Source organism: Falco punctatus (genome assembly GCF_963210335.1).
Source record: "Falco punctatus genome assembly, chromosome: 6".
In the NCBI taxonomy this organism is placed as follows: Eukaryota; Metazoa; Chordata; class Aves; order Falconiformes; family Falconidae; genus Falco; species Falco punctatus.
The window spans coordinates 77,544,817-77,560,942 of record NC_137585.1 but is presented as its reverse complement, the minus strand read 5'-3'; the positions used below and the strand labels follow the sequence as shown (position 1 = coordinate 77,560,942).

Below are 16,126 nucleotides of genomic sequence, written 5' to 3'. Positions count from 1 at the left end.
TTCCCACATGGGAGCACTGATAAACAGCGGGCAGGCTGATTTCATGGGTTTTGCAATGGAAGGAGAAATGCTGGAGGTGTTTAGGGTCTCACCTGGAGATGTTGGATAGGTTTGGGGTCTCAACTGGAGGTGTTTGGGGTCACCTAGAGATGCTGGAGATGTTTGGAGTCCTACCTGGAGATGCTGGAGATGTTCAAGGTCTCAACAGGAGGTATTTTGGGGTCAGTTGGAGATGTTTGGGGTCAACTGGAGATGTCTGGGTTCTCAAGAGGAGATGTTTGGGGTCAACTGGAGGTGTTGGAGATGTTTGGGATCAGTTGGAGATGTTTGGGGTCTCACCTGGAGATATTGGAGATGTTTGGGTTCTCAACTGGAGGTGTTTGGGGTCAGCTGGAGATGCTGGAGATATTTGGGGTTAAATGGAGGTGTTTGGGGTCCCAACTGGAGATGTTTGAGGTCTCACCTGGAGATATTTGGGGTCAGTTTGTTACCAAAATCTCGGAATAAAGAACTTATCGACACCAATGTGATGCAGATAAGCAGACACTTCTTTATTGACGTCTGGGTGGGCGACTGAGTCCTCTCATGATCGACGCACACAAAGTTTCAAAATCATACACCTTATATAGGACTCATACATATTCATTAAGTATTCATGCATAAACATAGCATTCCCCGAAAATCATTAACATACTCCCCTCCCATATCTGATTCTGTGTGGTAAAGGTTAGAAAGGTCCAGAAATGGGTCTGGGGTATTATTTGGGTGGGTGGTATATGAGTCGGTGGTCGCGATACCCCCTGCCGGAGTTACCTTTTACCTACATTCACTGTTTCTTGGCGGGTAACTACGAGTTGCTTCATTCGACTCTCCCCAGTTCCCGTTAATTCTACATTCTGACACTCAATACGTTCTCCCAGGCTACACGTAAACACTGCATCCGACCGTGAAACTATTACCGAAGTTCTAAACGTTCCTACTAGGTGATTCTGACCCTTGGTACGAGGCTGTACAGAGGATTTCATAGTAGCCGTCGGTTGCTAGGCAAACATAAATTCCACTACAATATTTCTTATAACTCTGTATTCCTAATCAAATGTGGTTAATTAATTCTAACTAATAGCAGATATGTAACAACTTGGAGATGTTTGGGGTCAGCTGGAGATGTTGGAGATGCTTGGGACCAGATGGAGATGTTTGGGGTCTCACCTGGAGGTGTTGGAGGTGTTTGGGGTCTCAACTGGAGGTATTTGGGGTCAGCTGGAGATGCTTGGGGTCTCAACTGGAGATGTTGGAGGTGTTTGGGGTCAGCTGGAGATGCTTGGGGTCTCAACTGGAGATGTTGGAGGTGTTTGGGGTCTCAATTGGAGATGCTTGGAGCCAGATGGAGGTGTTTGGGGTCACCTGGAGATGTTGGAAAGGTTTGGGGTCTCACCTCGAGGTGTTTCGTGTCAGTTGGACATACTGAAGATGTTTGGTGTCCCACCTGGAGGTGTTTGAGGTCAGTTGGAGACACTGAAGAAATTTGAGGTCTCACCTGCAGATGTTGGAGGTGTTTGGGGCCACCAGGAGGTGCAGGGGGCTGGATGGAGATGTGGGGGGTTGGGGGAGACAGGAGGGGGCTGCAGGGGATGTCCCCCAAGTTCGGGGGCCCTAGGTGAGCTGCGTTCTCCACACACCTGGGGGAGCAGGGGCTGCTCACAGGGGTGCTGCTGGGTGCACCCCAACGCATAACCCGAGTCCGAGGGTGGGTGGACAGACGGGTGGTCAGAGGGGTGGACAGATGGATGGATGGCTGGACAGGCAGATGGGTGGATGGATGGACAGATGGCTGAATGGGTGGCCAGATGGACAGATGGCTGGAGCAACAGATGGGTGGCCACACGCTTGGCTGGGTTGATGGATGGACACATGGATGGATGGCAACATGGACGGATGGATGGATGGATGGACACATGGATGGCTGGCCACACGGCTGGATGGCTGCACGGATGGCTGGATGGACGGATGGCCACATGAATGGCTGGATGGACACATGGATTGATGGATTGATGGCTGGACAGGTGGCCACACGGACGGATGGATGGATGGTTGGACGGACACATGGATGGGTTGATGGGTGGATGGATGGACAACGGATGGCTTGATGGTTGGCCACATGGATGGGTGGCCACACGGATGGATGGATGGCCAGCTGAATGGATGGACAGCTGTGTGGCTCAACAGACATGGTGGATCAACGAGGTGTGGATATCACTGGGTGGGTGGCTCGGTGGGTGGGCAGGAGGATGGACAGGCAGCTGGACCGAGCCTGGGTGCGCCGGTGGCCGGCCACTATTCCTACCCTGCTGAGCCTGGCTGGGTGGCAACCACCCGGCATCGCTGAGTAGCCACCAGGATCCCAACAGCGGCCGGACAGACGGACAGAGGAGAATTCTCCTCCTGAGGGCAGCCGGCCAGCTGGGGAGGCGATGGGTGCCACCCGCCCTCGCTGCTCCACGCCCAGGGGCAGGGCTCCTGCGGGGGAGGGTGGGGGAAAAAAAAATGGGGAATGGGTGGGAAAAGTCTTGGCAAACACAGTCAAACGCGGCCGGGTGCTGGTGGCAACTGGGGCAAGGTGCGCTCGGGGTGGACCTTGGCCACCAGCACCCAGCTGGTGCCGCTGGGGCCCCGGCACCCCTGTGAGCATGGTGCTGGGCGCCGTGGCGGTGGCGGTGCTGGCCGGACTGGTTTTGTTGCTGTTGCTGGTGCCGCCGGTGACATGGCACTTGGTTCCGTTCCTCTGGGTTGACCTGGTGGCTTTCGGCGCCTTGGTGCGCTCCTCGCTGCGCTGCCAGTGGCGCTTGAACCGCCGACCCCCCGTCACCCTCCTCGATGTCTTCCAGGACCACGCTCGCTGCCAGCCACGCCGGCCCTTGCTCCGCTTCCAGGAGGAGGTTTACACCTATGAGGATGTGGAACGGCAGAGTAACCGCGCCGCCCGGGCTTTGGGCCACCAGCTGGGGCTCCAACCGGGTCAACCCGTCGGCGTCCTCCTCCCCAACGAGCCCACCTACGTCTGGACCTGGCTGGCCTTGGCCAAGTTGGGTTGCCCCATGGCTTGTCTCAACTGCAACGTGCGGGGTCAGGCGCTGCGTCACGCACTCGCTGCCGCCCGCATCACCCTGCTCCTTGCCAGTCTCGGTGAGCGGCGCCTGTGGGGGACCTGGGGGGCATGGGGGGAACGGGGGGGGGGGGGGGGGATGGGCGGGTCCCCTTCTCTTACTCCTCACGGGTGTGTGGTGCACACGCGTGTGCGGGGTGGGGTGGGGGAGGTGGGAGAGGGTCAGGGAGAGCTTGTGCGTGTGTTTGCATGGGTGTCAGGATCCATACATGTGTCTGCACGTATGTCTGGGTCTGTACATGTGTCTGCACATGTTTCAGGGTCCATACATGTGTCTGCATGGGTGTCAGGGTCCATACACGTATCTGCACATGTGTCAGTGTCTGTCCATGTGTCTGCACGCATGTCAGGGTCCATCCATGTGTCTGCATGTGTGTCAGTGTCCATCTGTGTGTCTGCACATGTGTCAGTATCAGTCCATGTGTCTTCACATGTGTCAGGGTCTATACATGTGTCTGCATGCATGTCACTGTCCATGTGCCTGCACTTGTGTCAGTGTTCATACATGTACCTGCATGCATGTCAGGGTCCATACATGTGTCTGCACGCGTGTCAGGGTCCATACATGTGTCTGCACGTGTATCAGTGTCTGTCTATGGGTTTGTATGTATGTCAGTGCCTGTCCATGTGTCTGCACACGTGTCAGCGTCTGTCCATGTGTCTGCATGCATGTGTCAGGGTCCACCCACGTGTCTGCATATGTGTCAGGGTCCACCCATGTGTCTGCATGTGTGTCAGGGTCCACCCATGTGTCTGCACGTGTGTCAGGGTCCACCCATGTGTCTGCATGTGTGTCAGGGTCCATACATGTGTCTGCATGTGTGTCAGTGTCTGTCTATGGGTTTATATATATGTCAGTGCCTGTCCATGTGTCTGTGCACGCATGTCAGTGTCTGTCCATGTGTCTGTGCACGTGTGTCAGTGCCTGTGCATGGCTTTGCACAGGTGACAGCGCCTGTGCATGTGTCTACACGCGTGTCAGCATCTGCGTGTGGATTTGCATGTGTGTCACTGCCTGTCTGTGGGTTTGCACACATGTTTGTGCCTGTCTACACACATGCCAGTGTCTGCTCAGGGATTTGCTTGGGTGTCAGTGGCTACACACATGTCTGCACGCACGCCAGTGTCCATGCATGGATTTCCATGTGTCAGTGTCCGTCCATGTGTCTGCACATGTGTCAGTGCCCGTTTATGTGTCTGCACATGTGTCAGTGTCCATACACGTGTCTGTGCACATATGTCAGTGCCTGTGCATGGATTTGCACGTGTGTCAGCACCTCTGTGTGTGTCTGCACACCTGCAGTGTCTGCCCATGGCTTTGCACACATGTTGGTGCCTGTGCGTGTGTCTGCACACATGACAGCCTCCCTGCATGGATTTCCACGTGTCAGTGTCTCTGCATGTGTGTCCATGCACGCGTTTCCATGTGGATGTGCATGCTATTGCACGTCTGTCAGTGCTCACGCATGTGTCTGCGCGCGTGTTGCTCCTGGTCCATGCATGCCCATGTGTGTCAGTGTCCATGCACGTGCTGGCACATGCATCAGTGTCTCTACATACATTGGCACGCGTGTCAGCACCTGTGCACTCATTTGCACACGTGTCGGTGCCTCCACATGCGCCTGCACACTTGTCAATATGTGTCGGGGCTGTATTTGCACCCCTCCCTACACCGTGCTCACGGCTGCTTGTGCAGCCTTTTGCACACGTGTGTGCAACGCCCCAGTGAGCGTGTCGGGGCGCAGCGGCCATGCCAAGGACACGGGTTAATCATCGCCAGCCCCTTACCCCAGGGTAAAGGTCCTTTTTTTTTTTTTTTTTTTTTTTTTTCCCCCCATGTGTTGTGTTTGTGGAGGAAGGAGAGAGAAAAACATGGGGGCCGGATGCGCTGGGACCCCCGGGGTGCCCATCCGGGGGGGTCAGGGGGCACCCTGGGGTGCTGAGGGCACCCATCGGACCAGGGCACCCTTAGGTGATGCTCCAGGTGGCTCCCCAGGGTGATCGGGGAGTGCTTTTGGGGTGCTTTGAGTGGCCAGCTGGGATCCTCCGGGTGCCAGATTCTTTGGGGTCCTTGGGGTGCCCATCCATGATGCCATGGGTGCCCATCTGGTTGAGGTGCCCATCTGGGAGGACACTGGGTGCCCACCTGAGATCTTTGGGGCACACATCCATGATGCCATGGGTGCCTGTCTGGTTAAGGTGCCCATCTGGAGGTATGTTGGGTGCCCACCTGAGATCTTTGGGGCACCCATCAATGATACCACGGGGGGACATTGGGTGCCCACTTGGGGTCCTTGGGGCACCCATCCATGATGCCATGGGTGCCTGTCTGGTTGAGGTGGCCATCTTGGGGGGACATTGGGTGCCTACCTGAGATCCTTGGGGCACTTACCTGAGATCTTTGTGGCACCCATCCATGATACCATGGGGGGACATTGGGTACCCACTTGGGGTCCTTGGGGCACCCATCCATGATGCCATGGGTGCCTATCTGGTTGAGGTGCCCATCTGGGGTCCTTGGGGTGCCCATCCATGATGCCATGGGTGCCTATCTGGTTGAGGTGCCCATCTGGGGTCCTTGGGGCACCCATCCATGATGCCATGGGTGCCCATATGGTTGAGATGCCCATCTAGGAAGACATTGGGTGCCCATCCCTGACCCTTTGGGTTCTCCCCTTGGGTCTTCATCCACCCTGGACCTCCCCATGTCTCCCCCTCCCCACAGATCTCCAGGCTGCCGTGGAAGAGGTGCTGCCAGCCCTGCAGCACGATGGCATCCGTGTCTTCTACCTGAGCTCCACGTCCCCCACACCGGGCGTCGAGGCCCTGCTGCCCACCATCAAGGCAGCCTCTGATGAGCCCCTGCCCAGCCACCACCGCGCTGGCACCACCGCCAGCTCCAAGGCCATGTACATCTACACCTCTGGCACCACCGGTGAGGCTGTGGGGCCAGGAACCCCCAATGTGGGAGGGTCTTCTCCTTGGAGAAGGGCAACTGGGAGGTTTTGGGTGTGATGGGTGAAGGTGCCGAAGGTTGTCCCCCTGTGGGTAAGGTGGGGCAGGTGATGGTAGCGAGTTGGAGGCATCTTGTGGAGGCCTTTCTCCAACCCTGACCATCGTGGGGCCACCTGGGCCAGGTTTCTCCTGGTCACGTCCGTGCGAGGGTTGGGTATCTCCAGGGCTGGAAACCCATCATGTCCCTGGGCCTGTCCTCCTTGGCATGGGGTGGGACCTCCGTCATCCAATCCTGAACCCAACCCAGCTCCCACCCCAACCAACGTGGGTGCATCTGGATGAGTTTCCTCACAGCTCCTCCCAGCAAGGTCTGGAGACCTCCAGGGCTGGAGACCAGCCATGTCCCTGGGTCTGTCCTCCTTGGCATGGGGTGGGACCTCCCTCACCCAACTCTGACCCCAAACCAGCTCTCACCCCAACCAACACAGGCACATCTGGATGAGGTTCCTCACAACTCCTCCCAACAAGTTCTGGAGACCCACCACCCCGCAGGATGGGTTTTGCCCTCCTATCCCACCCTTCATCCCCAGGACCTCCCATTCTACATGGAACCCCCTGAAGAAGACATTTCCCACCCTCTTCTCCCACCCCGCAGGGCTGCCCAAGGCAGCAGTGATCACCGAGAAGAAGCTGATGATGGTGGCCAGCCTGGGTCGGCTCTGTGGCCTGCGGCCCGATGATGTAATCTACACAACGCTACCACTCTACCACTCAGCTGGGCTGCTTATCGGGGTGGGAGGGTGCTTCGAGGTTGGTACGTACCCCATGGCCCATGTGGCCTGGCCAGCATGGCCATGGTGTGGGCAAGGGTGGGCAGAGACGGGGGGTGGAGATGATGGATGGATAGAGAAATGTGTGGAGAGAAGGAAGAGGAAGGAGAAAACCAGGTCCATAGATGGGTGAGTGATGGACAGATGGGTTGGGTGGACATTTTAGATGGACGGATGGATGTTTGATGGACAGATGTTTGATGGAGATGGACAGATGTTTGATGGAGATGAATGGATGGATGTTTGATGGAGATGGATGGATGGATGTTTGATGGATGGATGTTGGATGGGGATGGATGTTGGATGGAAATGGATGGACGGATATTTGGTGGAGATGGTTATTTTATGGAGATGGACAGGTGTTTCATGAAGATGGGACGTTTTCAGGAGATGGGTATTTTATGGAGATGGATGAACAGATGTTTGATGGAAATAGGTATTTCATGGAGACAGGCAGATGTTTCATGGAGATGGGATGTTTTCAGGGGATGGATGGACAGCTGTTTCATGGAGGTGGATGTTTTCAGAAGATGGGTGGAGAGATGGTTTATGGAGCTGGGTATTTTATGGACACGGATGGACAGAGATGTTTTATGGCAATGGATTAACAGATGGCTTATGGACAGATGGACAGTTTATGGAGATGGATGGATGGATTGGATAGAGATATATTTTTTTGTATATAGGGAGGGACAGACGTTTTGGAGATGGATTGAAGGATGATGGAAAAATGTGAGGATAGAGGGAAGGGAAGAAGAAAGAGAAAAGGAGAAAGATCTCTGTAGTGGGGGGGGATGGGGGGTGGCCAGGTGGCCAGAGACATGACAAAGTGTAGGGATGGAGAAGGAGTCAGATGAAGACGGAAAAGGAGGACATCTAGATAATGGGTGACTGTGGGGTGGGCAGGACAGATCCTCATGGGGATGGATGGATGGATGGATGGATGGATGGATGGATGGATGGATGGATACCCATCACCCTGCCACATCCCCACAGGAGCCACCTGCGTCCTACGGGCCAAGTTCTCTGCCTCCCAGTTCTGGGATGACTGTCGCCGCTACAACGTCTCTGTCATCCAGTACGTGGGCGAGCTCATGCGCTACCTCTGCAACACGCCCAAGGTAAGGTCCCCACCAGCCCCAAATCCACCTCGGAGGCCGAGGGGTGGGCAAGGAGGTGCTGTGGGGCGCACCCTGAGGTGGTCCTTCTCTTTGTCACCCCACAGCGCCCCAATGACCGGGAGCACGGGGTGCGCATGGCGTTGGGCAATGGTCTGCGGGCAGAGGTGTGGAAGGAGTTCCTCCAACGCTTTGGGCCCATCTCCATCTGTGAGTTTTACGGGGCCACGGAGGGCAACGCTGGTTTCATCAACTATACCGGCAAGATCGGAGCCGTGGGCAGAGCCAACATGTTCCTCAAGGTGAGGTGATGATAGTGTTTGGGGGTGAGGAAGCTCCTCAAGGTGAGGTAATGATGGTGATGATGGTGCTTGGGGGTGAGGAAGCTCCTCAAGGTGAGATGGTGATGATGGTGTTTGGGGGTGGGGAAGCTCCTCAAGGTGACCTGATGATGATGACAGGGGGTGTGTGTGGCGGGGAAGCAAATGCTGGCTGCCTTGGGGAGACCTGATATGGCACCTCCAGTTGGGTTGGTGCCAAGAGTAGGGGGTTGTCCAGGGGACCCTCTTCACGGTACTGTCAACAGTGACCTCCCTGGGGAAGCCAACGCCTGTCCGTCAGGTTGGGTTGAATCCCAAGCAGGATCTCCAGGGCCCCTCTTTTTCACACCCCAAAGGAATCCCTTCCGCCTGGTTGGCCAATGTTGACCCAGCAGCGTTGACTCCAAGTCTTTTGGAGCGTCCATGGTGACCTGGACACCTCTATAGCCCCAAGAAAGGCCACTCGGTGTCACTTTTCGGTCCCCAGCCAGCCGGGTGTTGAACAAAAACTGCAAAAATCAGCTTTTCTCCATCTTTTCCCCCCACAGTCACAGCGCTCAGCCTTCTCCCACGGGTCTTTGATTTGAAAGTCAACCGTGAGGAGGTCGGTCAAGGGTCGAATCGATCCAATTAAATCTTATTTTAATATAAAGGGAGATCAACTGGGATTGGAAAACGAGCGGCTATCTGGGATGTTGGCATCTGGGGGAGGCGAGAAGGTGCTTCCGTGGGTGGCAATGAGCAAGTGGGAGAAGGCGGACAGGTGGGAGAAGGTGGACAAGTGGGAGAAGGCAGGTGACCAAGTGGGAGGAGGTAGGTGAGCAAGTGAGAGAAGGTAAACAAATAACAGAAGGTGGGACCTGGCACGGGAAGAAAATTCTTCCCACTCTTTTTAATCCCCAAGTTTCTCTTCCACCCACCAGTTTCTCTCTCTGTCCCTCTTCTGCCCTCCAGAGTTTTGCTCCCTTTGAGCTCATCAAGTACAACGTGGAGGCGGATGAACCCGTACGCGACGAGCGAGGTCTCTGCATCCGAGTCCGCCCCGGTAAGTGGAGATGAGCCTTCCCAGGGCCTTTTTGGAAGGCAAGAGGGGCAGACAGTGGGTTTGAAATGCATCAAACCCACCTCTTGGGCCTTATTGTCACTGTCTTGGTGGCTGGAAGCCACCAGAAACCCCTCAAAGAAAGAGGAACATCATCCCTGCGCACCTGGTGGGGCGTGGAGGTGACATTCCCCAGGGCCAAGGTGGTTCCTGACCAGCCTTCAACCCTCCTTTCCCACCCTGAAGGTGAGTCAGGGCTACTGGTCATCAAAATCACCAAGAACACCCCATTCCATGGCTACGCGGGTGATTCCCAGAAGACAGAGAAAAAGATCTTGAGGGATGTCTTGGTCAAAGGTGATGCCTTCTTCAACAGCGGTGACCTCCTCATGATTGACCATGAAAAATTCGTCTACTTCCAGGACCGTGTGGGAGATACTTTCCGGTAACTCTGTTGCTCTCACACCCACGGCTGGGTAGGCAATGCCACCTACCAACCCAAATCCCCCCCCTCACAGCTTCATCCCTTCTCCTCCCCAGGTGGAAAGGTGAGAACGTGGCCACGACAGAGGTGGAAGCCACTCTTGCCATGGTGGACTTCATCCAGGAGGTCAATGTCTATGGGGTGTCTGTGCCAGGTGAGTACAGGGTGGTGCAGGGGGCCATCGAGTTGGACCAAACTAAGAATCTGGTGAGGTTTCAGCCACGTGATGTGCCCCCAGGTGGCCTGAGTGGCCACCAAGAAGCCTCAAGTAGAACAGAAGGGACCTACAACCATCACCTAGTCCAACTTCCTGACCACCTCAGGGCTCAAGTGACCCAAAATAAGAGTCTGGTATTGGTTTTAGCTCGTGATTATCGCCACAATGGTCCAAAGAGCCAGCAAGAAGACTAAACCAGGATTAGGTTGCCCCGAAGAAGCATCTAGTATGGTTTGGGGCAAGTAACATGTCCACAGAATGGCCCAACTGGCCACCAAAAAGGTTAAAGTAGGACTTACTGACCCAAAGGAAGTTTCTGGCATGGCTTTGGCACACAGTGGGCACCTGTGAAGGTCCTGAGTGGCCACTGGGAAGGTTAAAGGGGGACTTGGTTGCCCAAACCAAGCATCCAGCATTGTTTTGGGCATACAAGGTGGCTACTTGGACCCCTTGCAAGAAGTCCAAGCATCCACCGAGAAAAGTAAAATGGAATTTGGTTGCCCAAAGAAAGTGTCCGTTGCCATTCTGGGCACACAGGGTGCCACTGTAATGGTCCGAGTGGCCACAAATGAGGCGAAAGTGGGAAATGTTGACCCAAAACAAGCATCCAGCGTTGTTTTGGGTACGCGATGTGCCTCCACCATGGTCCCAGCGGCCTCCAAGGCAGCTAAACTAGGACACATTCACCCAAGTGGTCCCCAAAATGGTCCAAGTGGCCACCAAGAAGAATCAAATGAGAATCGGTCGCCCAAAATAACCCTCCGGCGTTGCCTGCAGGGTGCGAGGGGAGGTGCGGCATGGCAGCCATCCGCCTGAAAGCCGGGGCAAGCTTTGAGGGCGAGAGCTTCTACACCTTCACAGGGGACACGCTGCCCAGCTACGCAGCCCCCCGCTTCGTGAGGATCCAGGTCAGAGGTCCCAAGGTCCCTGTGGCGGCCGGGGGATGGGTTCGGTTTGGTCTTCTGCCAAATGAGTCCTTTGGATGAAGGGCGACGCAGCTGCGCCCATTTCCGATGGCCATGTTGGGTGTCCCCCAAGTTTCCCATGACCGTGTTGGGTGTCCCCCAAGTTTCCCATGACAGTGTTGGGTGTCCCCCAAGTTTCCAACAATGGTACTGGTGTTGGGGTTCGGTGGTGATAGCACCCTGTTGCCGAAGACACTGTCCGTTGATTTCTGGTGATGGTCACCCAAAAAAATCAAATGACCACATCATCAGAGTCACCCTCTACTGACAACGGTATCAAGGTCCTTCCTTCCCTGTGACTGCTGTGGTCACCCTGTGCCCATGATCTGACGCCACCATTTGGTGCCGCCGACGGCATCGAGGTCCCCTATTTCTGAGGACGGTGCCCACGCCGGGTACGCTGTCCCTGCATCCCTACCCCACTACCCCGTTTCTGATGACCCCCATCCACCTCCACAGGATGCTTTGGAGATCACGGGGACCTTCAAGCAGTGCAAAGGCAACCTCGTCAAAGAAGGCTTCGACCCCAATGTCATCAAAGACCCCCTCTTCTTCCGCGACGACAAGAAGAAATCCTACGTGCCCTTGAACCCCGACACCTACGCCGCCATCCTGGACATGAAGCTCAACCTGTAGAAGAAGGAACCACACCAGGGTCTCCACGGTGGCCCAGGGGGGCTAATTGCCTCAGGGCAATTAGCAAGAACAATTTGGGGCTAATCGGGCAGTTTTCGCATCCTTTGAGGAGTTTTTTTAATGGTGTTGGAGCACGAGGAGGGTGACTGGCTGGTCTCGGTGTTCGCTAACCCACCCCAGGCTGGCTGCGGCAATTAAAAGCTTAATTCCAATTATTTGGGTCCAGGTGGGTGCTGGGCTGTTGAGGGGCTGTTTTCCAGGGCCCGATTGATGCTTTTTCCCTTCTGGAGGGGGCAAGTGGTGGCCCAAATCCTCCCTGCTGCCGAGGAGGGAATATTTGCTCAGCACTGGCCTCTTCCTTGCCCATGGGGATGGATTTAGCCCCCGAACGCTCTCACATTCCCACCCAGGGCTCACTGAGCCGCTTCAGCTCATCTGTATGGAACAAAATCCACTTATTTCTCTCCCTGACCCAATTTTCTGCCCCATCAATGACTTAAAACTGGCTCGGGAAGGCAGCCCAGGCTCCCCCGATCTCTTGGAGCTGTGTGAGGCGCACTGAGCCCCCACGACCACATCAGCTCCTTCCCACCCTTCCCCATCACCACCGAGTGATTTAACTGGCACCAAAGGAGCCCATTTCTCCCTGCTGCCGCTTTCTGCCGGATCGGGTGGCAAAACCGCCTTGCAAGCGCCATCCCGGCTCTTCCTCTCCCAACCGCGAGCCGTCACCCTTTGAATTTTTCATAGAAAAGGTGAAATCTTTTATTTACAAACCTTCCCAGTGGCAGTGGGGCGGGGAAGAAGAGGAGAAGAGCTACGCATCCGTCGGGAACCCTTCACTTGGTGCCATCCCCGAGGAGCTGCAGCTCCACCATCCGTGGGGGGGATTCTTTGGGGGTGCGGCGGATCTCGAGGGGGCCGCGTTGTTCCTGCTGGAGCTCCCCCACGCGAAGCCGCAGGCGTTGCTCGCGTCGTTTACAAGCTTGGAGTTGCCGTTGGGCTTTACTGAGGGCGTCGAGGGCGGCTTCGGCACGACGTTTCCAAAGCAGGGCATTGCCCACCTGGTAGCTGTGCTCGCTCTGGATGTACGCTCCCACCGGCGGTGGCAGCCGCAGCATGTAAAGGGAGGGGGATACGGGGCGAGGAGGGGCTGGGGGGGCACCTTCGGGCAGAGCCGGGGTGGCCGTGGCTTCTCCGTCCCCTGTGGCCACCAAAAGGCTTTCTGGGAGGGGGCCACGGGCACCTGAAGGGCCGGGAAGGGCTGGGACACCCCCGTGGTCACCGGCCGGGGGGGCACCAGGGTCTTCGCCTTCCCCTGGGAAGCAGGAGACGTCAGCAGTAAAGGGGGGGTCCGGGGGAGAAGGAGTGGGGTCCTGCCTGTGGAGGGAAAGAGGAGATTAAATCGGGGGGACCCCACAGCACACCACCCCTCCCCCACTCCCTGGGACTCACCTCCACCTCCTGGTAGCCCGAAGGGGTTTTGGGGTGTCACTCTTGGGCGCGGGGGGCTTCAGCTTGGTGGCCCGGGGGGGTTTGGGGGAGGAAAATTCAAAGACGGTGGGCACGGCCCCTTCCTTGAGACGGTGGTAGCCACTGTGATGGGTGGAAAAATGAGGGGGGATGTCAGTTGGTGGCATGGGGCACCCCCAAAGGCCCTGGGGAGGGGGATCCCCAAGGTTCCCCATGGTTGTCAGTGTCCTCAGGCTGTCTGCACCCTGCAGCTCTAGGGGGTCCCCAAAAGTCCTGGGGGTGGAGGGGGGGGGGCTCCAAGCTCTAGGGCAGACTTTGGGGAACCTCAAAAGCCTTGGGGGGGTCTCCCCAAAATGCTCGGGGGGGACCCACAGCCTGCGAGGTCTCTTGGGTGCCCTAAAGCCCTGAAACAGGAGGATGGGGGTCCGCTGAAAGCCCCTGGGGGGGACCCCAGGGTGCTCCATACCATAACCCCCAGGTCCCTGGGGTACCCTCAAGACCTTTGGGGGGGGGAGCTGGGGTACCCCAAGTCTCTAGGAGAAGGTTTATGGGCCCTAAAAAAGCACTGGGAGGGATGACACCCCAAAAGCTTTGGCGGGGGGACCCCAGGGTGCTCCATAAGCCCCAAAGTCCCGGGGACCCCACAAAAGCACTGCAAGGTGGGGGAATCCCAGCTGGAAAACTGAGGTTGGAGCAAACCATTGCAACCGCTAGTGGGGGAGGATAGACCGTGTCAATTCCCAGTCTGGAACAGTCCATTTTCCATCAAAATGGGGGTGTGTGTTGTGGTGTTAATTAGGCCGACCCATTCTCAACAGGGGAAAGGGGTGGCCTCACACATCGTTAAGTGCTTCGTTAATTACCTGAAGCCGACTATCTCAAAGCAGCTCTTCTCAAAGTGTTGGGAGCAGAAGTAAATGTACTTGGAGGCCGGGTCCCACAGGCCCTCTCCGCTCGCGTCCCGCCGCCGGCTGTTCTCCAGCCACAGCGCCCGCCGCGGGTTGTCCTTCTTGGGCAGCCTGGGGGGAGCACGGGGGACACACACACACGCACCGGTCAGCTGCAAAACTGTGGCCTCAGATTACCCGCCCCCGCCCCCCCCCCCCCCCCGTTTTCTGCAAGGTTGGAGGCGTGCTCCCGCCCCTGAAAATGGAACAGTCCAGGGAGGCCTGGTTAAAAGGGATGGGGTTAAACCATTCCTAAAATGGGGAGTTGTGGGGGAGGAGCCCCGTACCTGGTGGAAACCATTGCTTCGGGTAGGGGTGGTGGTGGTCTAGCTGGGCTAAACCATTGCTAAAGGCAGGGGGGGCACATACTAGGCCAACCCATTGCACAGGGAAGGGCACACCTGGGCCAAACCACTGCTAAAGGTTGGGGGGGGCACACCTGGGCTAAACCATTGCAGACAGGAGGGGCATACCTGGGCCAAACCACTGATAAAGGGGGGGACACACCTGGGCCAAACCATTGATAACAGGGGGTGCACACCTGGGATAAACCATTGCTAAAGGGGAGTGGCATACCTAGACCAAACCATTGCCAAAGGAGGGGGAAACACACCTGGGCTAAATCACTGCTAAAGACGTGGAAGGACACTACACCTGGGCCAACCCATTGCAAAGGGTGGGAAGACACGTGGGCCGACCCATTGCAAAGAGAGGGGGGAAACGAACAGCTGGGCTAAATCATTACTACAGTGTGTATTGGAGCGTGTGTGTCTGTGTGTGTGTCTGTGTGTGTGTCTGTGTGTGCAAACGAAGCATTAAGAGGTGAAAAACCTCCCAAATAAAATCAGCTCAAAGCAGGAACAGGGAGAAGTCCCTTGGCCAGACCATTTTGGGGGGGCAAAGAAGAGGTCAAGGGGGGAGAGGGGAGGCTGTCCCCCCCAGGTGGTGTGGGGGCACCCACCGGTGGAAGGAGATGCCTCGGTTGCGGGTCTCCCGAGTGTCACGGGTGCAGCAGCCGGCAGCAGAGCAGTGACGGGGCATCTGGGGGGGGGGCAGAAAGAGGTGGGGGGAGTGAGAAGTATCTCCCACAGGACACCTCCCACCAAATTCAATGCTTTTCCTGCCCCCCAGGTGCCATGCAACCAGCCAGAAGCTTAGACGCCCAACTGCCCCAACCCCCAACCAACTCAGACCCTCATATGCCTCCCCAATCCTTGTGCTACCCCCCGAACCCCAAAAGCCCTCCAGGACCCCTCCAGACCCCCCCAAAGCCCCATGTCCCCCCACCAGATGCCCCCCCCCCAGCCAGACCTTGTCCCCAGAGATACCCCAGACCCCCAGGTAGCCCCCCCACATGAGCCACCACAGGCCCTCAAGCTGCCCCAGAGCCTGAAGTGCCCCCCCCCAGAGCTGCCCCACACCCACTGGTGCCCCCTACAAGTCCCAGGCCCCCCCCCCCACCTCGAGTCCCAATGCCCCCCACGGTGCCCCCTCAGAGCTCTAAGTGCCCCTCTCCCCCCTCCAGGTCATTAAGTCACCGGGGCGGGATAGAGCCGGGGTGGGGGAGCACCAGGGTATCCCCCGGGCTGGGGGGTGGGGCAGATGACGTCACGAGGAGGCAGGGCACCCCAGGGTCGTTGCTAAGGGCCCTTTGGGAGGGCGGCGGTGGGGAAGGGGGTTTGGGGCGGAGCACGCCGGGGCAGGACAACCCCCCTCCCCCCTCCCCGCCCCAGGGGGCCTGTTCCTGGGGTGGGGGGCGGTCTTGGGTCCCTCTGTCCCGTCCCCCCCCCTACCCCCGCCCGTGCGCTGCCTCACCTCGGCGCTCCCATCCCGCCGCCACCGCCCCCACCGCCCAGCCCCGGCTCTCGCGAGACTCCGCGGGACTCTCAAATCCACGCCCCTTTCTTTTCCTCATTGGCTGCGCCCCCGCAGGGTGGGCGGTGAGCCTTCAGGCCGTTCCTTCGTTTGCATGCTGC

General features: G+C 57.3%; 2 protein-coding genes across 3 annotated transcripts; one reads left to right on the top strand and one right to left on the bottom strand.

The window, feature by feature from the left end:
- Window positions 1-1,194: 1,194 nt before the first annotated feature.
- On the top strand, window positions 1,195-11,730 carry SLC27A5 (solute carrier family 27 member 5; the record flags this gene model as incomplete). The annotated part of the gene is made up of 10 exons (XM_080391864.1): window positions 1,195-3,183; window positions 5,889-6,098; window positions 6,774-6,932; window positions 7,945-8,069; window positions 8,174-8,368; window positions 9,341-9,431; window positions 9,675-9,873; window positions 9,969-10,066; window positions 10,907-11,037; window positions 11,554-11,730. The coding sequence occupies exons 1-10, from the start codon at window positions 2,472-2,474 to the stop codon at window positions 11,728-11,730; spliced, it is 2,097 nt and encodes a 698-aa protein (XP_080247990.1). The 5' UTR covers window positions 1,195-2,471.
- THAP7 (THAP domain containing 7) lies at window positions 11,601-16,080 on the bottom strand. 2 transcript variants are annotated; one of them, XR_013928876.1, is made up of 6 exons: window positions 15,966-16,080; window positions 15,112-15,191; window positions 14,067-14,222; window positions 13,186-13,326; window positions 12,508-13,110; window positions 11,601-11,724 (listed from the first exon to the last, which is right to left on the bottom strand). XR_013928876.1 is itself a non-coding variant. In XM_080391855.1 (5 exons), the coding sequence occupies exons 2-5, from the start codon at window positions 15,189-15,191 to the stop codon at window positions 12,570-12,572; spliced, it is 918 nt and encodes a 305-aa protein (XP_080247981.1). In that variant the 5' UTR covers window positions 15,966-16,080; the 3' UTR covers window positions 12,471-12,569. The 2 variants fall into 2 exon arrangements, 1 of the variants encoding a protein (XP_080247981.1); XM_080391855.1 differs by lacking the exon at window positions 11,601-11,724 and having other exon boundaries at window positions 12,471-13,110.
- Between the last annotated feature and the right edge of the window lie 46 nt (window positions 16,081-16,126).

Excerpts from the sequence above, each read along its gene's own strand:
- THAP7 (XM_080391855.1), bottom strand. The coding sequence starts at position 15,191 with ATGCCCCGTCACTGCTCTGCTGCCGGCTGCTGCACCCGTGACACTCGG. Across the intron at positions 14,223-15,111 it reads CGAGGCATCTCCTTCCACCG|GCTGCCCAAGAAGGACAACC; the intron begins GTGGGTGCCCCC and ends TGCTCCCCCCAG. Across the intron at positions 13,111-13,185 it reads CGGGCTACCAGGAGGTGGAG|GCAGGACCCCACTCCTTCTC; the intron begins GTGAGTCCCAGG and ends TTCCCTCCACAG.